Source organism: Anabas testudineus, chromosome 1, assembly GCF_900324465.2.
Source record: "Anabas testudineus chromosome 1, fAnaTes1.2, whole genome shotgun sequence".
In the NCBI taxonomy this organism is placed as follows: domain Eukaryota; kingdom Metazoa; phylum Chordata; class Actinopteri; order Anabantiformes; family Anabantidae; genus Anabas; species Anabas testudineus.
In genome coordinates this window covers 22,961,179-22,969,490 of record NC_046610.1, presented here as the reverse complement: position 1 = coordinate 22,969,490, position 8,312 = coordinate 22,961,179, and the positions used below count along the sequence as shown (strand labels likewise).

Here is an 8,312-nt window from a genome sequence, read left to right as displayed (position 1 = left end):
AGCAGGTACTGATTATAATTAAGATAAACATTTACTGACCTCGGTGTCCTTTGACCCAGCGGACTGTAGGTGTCGCTGTCAGTCACCCCGTATTTCACTGACACTAGCAGAGGTGCGAGGTGTTGAACATTTGATGTTTAAGTTAACTACTTTGAATTTTAGGGTTTGAAACTAGTGTCATGGTTTGAAATAAAGTGCAGTGTAGCAAAACGCAAGCACTCGAGCAAAAGAACAATATTGGTAAGTAGCTAATTTTCAAGTTACGCCGCCTTAGCTCTTGTAGAAAAAAGTAGCTTAGCCGCATGAGCCAACAGTGCTAACCACGTTGCCGTAACGTAACTTTAATTGGTATGAATTAAACTTATTTCCTAAAAAGCTACATAACCTTATAATCTCTGTTTGAAAAATATACTGTACTTTGAGTGTTTTTAGTCCGTTTAGTGTTTTTCTACTAAAATCTAAGGTAGCTAGCTAAGCTAGTTAGATTAGCTTAATAATGCTTTTTAAAAACTTTTATCGTATAATTAACGGAGTATATGTAAAATGTGTGGACCAAAGAGGTTAACAAAATCTAATATTTTATATCATATTTATGAAGTGCATGAAGGCAGGTGTGCTCCTCCACGTGCTGCCCAGCTGTCACCTGCTGTCACTGTAACAGCGACCTCAGCTAATAGATGCTAACTTACTGCTAAACCGAGAGTGTGCTATTAAACTTAGACCAAGTTAGCCATAGAGCTATTAGCCTATTAAAAAAAAACACTACTAACTAAGTCTTTGGTGCTGGTGTAAAACTACATGATGACAATGCCGCGGTAAGGACATGTGATTATGTGTAACGTGATCATATGGAACAAATTAACTTCACTGTGAATTCACGGTGTTCAACAGATACTATAATAAAGTCAACAATGTAAAGCAAGATAAATGAACATATTAAAACCAGATCGGTCAACAGGACGAAAGTTTTAATATAGTCAACAGAGAAAGGGTAGGTTTGCCACTGGGACGGGCAGCATTAGTAATCCTTCTAACTGTGCCTTTTGTTTTAATTTTAGATATGATCCAAGTCTGTCCTCTCTTTAAACTAGTGCCCATGTGGACATGCAGAGGTACTGGTGGCCAGGTTATGAGATGCAGCTTCTTGGAGAACTGCAGAGGCAACAAAACAGTACCCAGTTCTGTGATACCCTGTTACAAACGGAGGGTAAGTGTGAGCTGTGTGACTAATGGCAATGGCATGTTGATGCACCAAGCTTGAGGTTTTGTACCAAAGGAAACTCTTCTCCTTTTTGTGAAGGGATCTCAGTCCCAACGCATAGCTGTATTCTTGCAGCTCTCAGCCCCTACCTGTCCCAGAAGTTGTCGGCCTCCCCGTCTCCTCCATCAGGACAAAAACGCCAGCTTCAGCTCCAGCCTGTAAAGGCCCAGACCCTGCTGAAGCTGGTGGGTCTTCTATACTCTGGGGAAGTGGAGGTAAAAGGAAGCGTAGAGCAGAACGATGTGCTTGCCGTAGCACGTCTCTTTGGAATCAGAGACCTTGTTAAAGGACACAAATATGGGCAGATGGAGGGGGACCTACAGGAGAAGAGGCAGCTTCCTGGGAGTTGGAAAGAGAACAGTATTCAAGCAAAAGAGAATGAAAGGGAGGAAAACAGGAAAATGCAGGATGCACAAGTTCAGGCTGAGATGGCAGGACGGAGAGATACAGATACTCCAGCTGAGAAGAGAAGCTGTGTGACCACAGGCACACAGACAGGTGAAATGTCAGTCTGCAGTTGTGTTCCTTTCTTCAGCCAAGCGGAAACTCCAGAGTCTGTTTCATCTGTAGCTCAAAATGTGGATTTTCCTGTCATGTTGCAACCCCAAAACATCACACTTGATGAACAGTTTTGCTCCACATCTTGTCCAATCATTCCTAGTGTGACCAGTGGAGCTCCCAAAGCTGCACAGTTTATATCAGATCGAACCTCATGCTGTGTAATAAACCTAAAGTCAAGTTCAGCTTTATCCAACGACATGATGACCCCTTCCACTTCCCTTAACAAGAACTTAAACTCCCCTACCCCTCCTAAAGACAGTACTTGCCAACAGTCATATGAGTGTGGGAACAGCCTACAAACACTGGCTAAGAAAACAACAGGATCTGAGGACGGACAAACAAGTGGACATATGCCTGACAGCAGAGAAAATGCACAGGAGCCACACTGGGCCAGCAGAGAGGAGATTCTAGCAGAAGGAAGTGGAAAGTCCACAAAGAAGAGACCTCCGCATGCAAGTGTAGGGATAAAGAACCTGACCAAGATGAAACAGATGCAACGCACGTTAGAGACCACACAGATTTCTATTAAGGTAAGAAATTTAAATTTTGTATGATTTGTGAATAACCAGAAAGTATTTTATTTTTTGTCTCAATACAATGCAAAAAGATGCATTATGTAGTATTTAGTTTGATTCTTCATGTATCATGTATTCTTGTTCTTCTGTTGCTGTGGTCCATTTTCTTCTGCTTAATGTATCCTAGAGAGATAACAAATTATAGTAAAACAACATTTTAGAAGATTATAAGATGATGTTAGGTATGATGGCTCAGTGCCCTCTCATCATGTAGATTTTTGGAATTAAACAAAAAAAAAAACGAAATGGATCATACAGCTAGAAATGTCAGTGAGTTAGCAATTCATTTATCAAAAAGCTGTTAAATCTCATCTAAATCACATTTTGCTGGGCATCATACTTACCCAACATCAACAACAACATCATACTTACCCTAATATCTTAAGTAATAAATCCATGTCTTCTAAAAATGGCACCTCTAAGTTTTACATAAGCAGAAAAGCAACAAAGCTAAAGATCACTTTTATGACAGAGTTGTCCCAGCTACAATGTGTTTGTAATGCCTTTAGACTGTCACAGCAGATGTGTAGGAAGCATTTTACTCTTTTTGTGTTCTCTTCATCCTGATATTTTCTTTCCTCTGTGCAGGTGAAGCTGAGGAGGAGGACTAAAGGAGAAGTGTGGGAGGTGGTGAGCCCACGAGACACAGATGAAACTTTGTCAGTTCTTACCTCCCACAAAAAGGTAGATAAGTATATTTAAATATATACACACTTGTTCACCCGGTTCACCTTTATCAGAGTAGATTTTGTGGTTAACAGTGAAATATGCAACAACAAGACATCACCTCGCTTAAAGGGACAGCTGCCCACATGCTTTGTAGTGCATGCACTTTGTGGGTGTGTGCGCTCTCATGTGTGTTTATATCTATAATATAAAACGTGTAGACCATTTATGATAACAGGCTTTGACTTTGAACTACTACCACCACATTGTCTTTCCAAATACAGTGACAAACATGGGTGGTATAAGCTTCAGTGCTACCTAACAGTGCAGTACTCTTAACACTGATGATTTTATCAGGAGCTGATGCCATGTCACACCTGCAGTGTGGATACAGTCAGCATTGTCTGTTAGTTTTCTCATCATGCTTTTTTTGCTAATTGGCTGTTTTACCAAACAGAAAATTAAGTCTCATTAAGCTAATTTACTTTAATGAAAGTCACTGCTCTTAATAATAAAATACAAGTCTGAAAGCTTATTATTGCAATAAAAATGCAAGCAAGCAGGACACATATGTTCTAAATGCGTTTTAAGATTTGTTATGCAACATACTATGTGATCCAAAACCGTCAGACATTATTTGAACACACATTGTGTGCTTTGAGAAGACTGACTGAAAGCTTGGGGAGTTGTTTTTCTGTGAGAGAAGTGAAAAGCAGTATGAGGCAAAGTTAAGGTAAAATCCTTAGTAGCAAAAGAGTGTTGGAGCTGCTGCCTGATGATTGAGAAATACCAGGCCTGTAATATATATATTAAATATTAAAATATAATAAATGGAAGTAAATCAAGTCAGACTTTACGAAAGGTGTGATTAAACTTTCAATAGGATGGCTCCAACCACAAAGAGCCACAGACAAACGCCAAGCCACCTCCCTCCACTGTTGAGCCAGATGTCCTGAATCTACAATGTCAACCCAACATGTCCTGTAACTGCCAGCCACCCTGCAGCCACTGCATCACCCCAAACCCAAGAGATGGGTTTGGCACAGCCCCACTCGCCCCGCCCCATGGCTCTGTTGAGGACTCTGATGAGCAAATAGAGAAGCTGCTGGAGGACATCATGATGGGCCTCAACATCCTACCCAACTTGGAGAAAGACTGCAAGAAGTCTCATCCCCTACAACCGAGCCACAACGATGTATCGACCATTTGTCAGGTCCCAGTTACACAGAACGATGCGGGGCATTGCCGGATGCAGGCTTCTGTCAGTGCAGCAGGTTGTGTGTTTTACCAGGATATGGGGACACAAAGTGGCCACTGTTCGTCAGAGACAGGTACGTTGATACAGAAAAGCTTTGTGAAAACGTATTGTTGAATGTCTTGCCAGTATTATAGTTATTATTTATTAATTATTTTTATAATTATTAATTCCTCTAACAACAGCTGTAGGCTTTTGCTTTACTTTTTTTAAAACCACTGGCGACAGCAAGTCTTTCATGTGAGGAAAAGAATCTTCCTGATAATCAAACATATTTATTTCAAAGAGGGAGAGCCGAGCTGCCCCCTTTATACTAAGCAGTGCTATTAATCCCCAAACCCCCACCCTAACACTAACCACCTGAGCTTTGTTAGTTAAAGATGGATTGATTTGTCTGTCTTCCCACTTGTTGCGCAGGTTTGCATTGTTGCTTGACAGCACAGAACCAGCCTGACACAAGCCTTTCAGCGGTAGAGCTAGACACTGTGCTCATCCAGCAGCAGCAGTGCCCTCCTCAGTGTCTCTCATCTGTCAGATTCATGGGACACAGAGATGAAATGAACTGTGAGGGCATGCCGCTATACAAAAGTCAAGAAAGTCTGCATCCTGAAGCACTCGCAACAAGATCCGTCATAGCCCCAGCTTTCTTCTCTGCAGGACAGAAACAGCATGACCCAGTCTTAAATGAACTGTCCAGACAAGACAGTCAGCACATCCTGGAGTATTTACCCAGTGTGACCAGCACTGAGACACAGTCTTTGTGTACTGACTCATTACCTTGCATCGACGATTTGCGGATTCCTCAATGTCTCTCTCCATTAGAGCCCTGTACTTCAGCAACAAAACATCATACTGTCCTCAACCAAGCAAACCTTGGGGATAAGGTTCAGCCACAGTCCTCTCTCCATGGACGACCCTGGCTCACAGAAAACTCTGAAGCTCTACAGTTTCCTCTGAGTGACATCACTCACACGAAAAGTACATCTTTGCCACAAGGTGACACAGCAGGGGACACTGTAGCACCTAAAAAGAGAATGAGAATGTACACAAGTCATCCACAACATGCTGTGTCTCTTTCAGCATACAAGGATCTGAGACTCGGCGAGAGAGCAAAAGGTCAAATCAGCTTGAGTGTTTGTTCAGTCAGTTTGTCAAGCAACAATGTTCTGGCGAAGGAAAGAGAAATGGCCACCAGCTCTTTAACCAGATTTATAGAGAAATCAAATCAACCGTCATTCTTCACAGAAAGACTGGAAGAGCAAACCAAAGAGTTTGGAGCAGACACTGACCAAGCTCGGATCAGGACCAGGGGCTTTATGAAAAAAATTCATGAGTCACAGAGTAGCACAAGCGCTGAAAAATGTTCAGTTCCAACGTCTGTAGCCTGCAGATCTGAGATTGTGAATAATGGAGAAACATTTCCCCGACGGAAACGTGGAAGGCCCCGAAAAGCAAAGGTTGAAGAGCTTACTCCTCCAGACAGATATCCTGCTGTGATTGAGATAAGCAGCAACAGCGAAAGTCAGGAGCAAACTGACAAGGATTTGTCTAAGGAGGATTTAGAAGAAGGGGACAAAACAAAGAGATGGTGCATAAAAAAGACTTGGAGCAAAGGCACAGAAGTGGAGGTGAAGAGCATAAGCACAGAGAGCCCTAAAGCTAAGCCTGATGCAAACAATAACAACATAATTCCAGCTGTAAAAAAAATAGGGACAGCAAAACGGCCACGACTGACCACTCTGAAGGAGTTTCAAAGGCTTATCAAACTGCGAAAGTCAAAAATAAGGAAGTCAAAAGAAACCCAGGAAACAAACAGAACAGAAAGGAATGCAGCAGGTGAAGAGATAGCTAGTGCAGACAGCACATGTAATCAATCAAGTAAGGAACATCACAGTCACATTTACACAGAATCAGCAGGTGGGGAGAAGTCAGAGCAAGACAACACAGAAAGCTCCACCTGTATGGACACCAGTTTATTTGGGGACAGTCCAGTGTCTCCCTGTAATGTGGTGCAAGAAGAGATGCCACAGTCAGCACATGAGAGGGAGCCGTCACTGAAGAATCCAGATGAAGGTAGGATGTTTGTTCCTGTTGTCTGTGTTTGTACACAGTAAATAAAAAAAAATATATATATACTAAGAAACCTGCATCCTCTTAAAATCTACCATGTCTAAAATCAGAATAGGCCACAGTTTGGTGCTATCTGGTGGTAAAGTTAGAAATGACACTGGCTGCAAGAACCGCAGCTGTGATGTGAGTGTTTTGGGGAAAGACAAGCTGCTAATATAAAGAGACACACAGATCCAAACTGAAAAAAGAAGAAATCCCACCTTATTAATATATTTTTAAATGGGGGTTTAAAGTACTCAGATCTTGTACTGAATTGATCAAATCAACAATTCAACAGTTATGGCTTTGTAAGTCCTGCATTCATAAACTTAACTAAAAGTACAAAGGTATAGTAGCAAAGGACACTTACAAAGTATTATCAGTAAAGGTAGTACTAGTGCATTAAAGTGTACCCAATTAGTGATATACTACATGACATTATTTCACTTTTAATACTAGTGCGTCAGGTTGAACTGCAGTAGTAGAGGTTTAGTTAATGTTCCCTCCTGCAGGCCAAAACATTATTCCGAATGTGTTCACACGCACTGTGTATTCATGATAGCAATGTTATATAAATTTGTTTAAAAGTCAATTTCACATAACAGATTAGCCAGCGTTGCTTGGTTGCCAAGTGGCAGAGAAAAATTAAGGATGCTCTGCATAAGTAGAGGCACATGTAAATCCATACAGTACTTTTTGTTTTTGGTAAAATTATTATTTGTATTACAGCAACTTGAAGAAGAAGGCAGGTTGTTCGAACCTGTTACAGTGAGCCACTTGAGACAAAGAGCTTCTGTTATATTCTCGTTTTTTTTGCAATGGGTTAAAATCCAAATGATGTAAATACAGATTTAGACGCAGAAATGTTGGCAGCAGTCCAACAACAATTTCCCTGAGGGGATCATCGAAGTATGTCATAATCATTATCTTTATTTTAGATGTTTGCCAATACAACACAATAGAAGGGAGTTTAACTGATGTTTGTCTGTGGTGCTCCAGTTTCAAGTTACTCTGGATCATACTTGCTTTGTTTTTCAGCAGAAAAGTCTTTTCCCGTGCCGTCAAATACCACACAGGAGACGGCCATCAAAACTAAAGGCTCGTTTCACATTGACACTCACCTGCCTCAAGACAACAGACTGCCATCAGATGATGACTTGTGTCCCTGGACTGCTGACAGAACCGGTCCTCACTTGCCAGATGATGGTGGGATGAGCAGGACCTCAGTCTGTGATCATGAAGAAGAGGAGGAAGTGGAGGTGGATGTTCTGCTTTTCTCCCCGGTTAGAGCGCCTGAGATCAGAGAGTGTGAGGACACACTTAACATGGAAGTAAGTCCAGATGAAGAAGAGGAGGATGTGAACGAGATTGATGTGACTGGAGATGAGGCAGAGTAGCCTTCTGCAAATGACAATTTTATACTACGTTGTAAGACAAGTTCAGCACTTTGTTTTTTCATTATCATCACTGTGTAGAATCACTGGTTTGCCGGTATTCTTTCAGTTCAGTTATACAGTGTTCATATGGTCGTTTGATTTTCATTGCTAAAGCCTTGACATGTCTGGGGGAAAAAGGTTCTTAATGTTTACTATTTTATTAATTTTACATTTCCAGTGAATTTGAATTGTCAGACTGTGTACGGTAAATCACTTCAGTGGTGATGTCTCTGTGAGTAACAACTGTAGAAAAGAAACTTTATTTTGAGCTTGTGTATATCAGTGTGTTTTATGTAAAATCCATAATTATGGTTCATTAAAGAACAGTCTGTCTTTTCATGCATGTGTTTTTTATTTTATGATGATAACACTGACATACTGACTGCAGTCCTGTACTTAATACACATGAAGGCCTGTAGAGGGCGCGCTACTTCTGTCCTCCGCTGGAA

At 41.2% G+C, this 8,312-nt stretch overlaps 1 protein-coding gene across 3 annotated transcripts; it reads left to right on the top strand.

Annotated features, from left to right (window-relative positions):
- Positions 1–105: 105 nt before the first annotated feature.
- LOC113161401 lies at positions 106–8,209 on the top strand. Of its 3 annotated transcripts, none has more exons than XM_026358966.1 (7): positions 106–240; positions 1,092–1,207; positions 1,301–2,352; positions 2,986–3,081; positions 4,058–4,394; positions 4,736–6,391; positions 7,466–8,209. In XM_026358966.1, the coding sequence occupies exons 2-7, from the start codon at positions 1,105–1,107 to the stop codon at positions 7,822–7,824; spliced, it is 3,603 nt and encodes a 1,200-aa protein (XP_026214751.1). In that variant the 5' UTR covers positions 106–240; positions 1,092–1,104; the 3' UTR covers positions 7,825–8,209. The 3 variants fall into 3 exon arrangements, with proteins under 3 accessions (XP_026214751.1, XP_026214752.1, XP_026214750.1); XM_026358967.1 differs by having other exon boundaries at positions 171–240; positions 1,059–1,207; positions 7,469–8,209; XM_026358965.1 differs by having other exon boundaries at positions 171–240; positions 1,059–1,207.
- Positions 8,210–8,312: the final 103 nt, after the last annotated feature.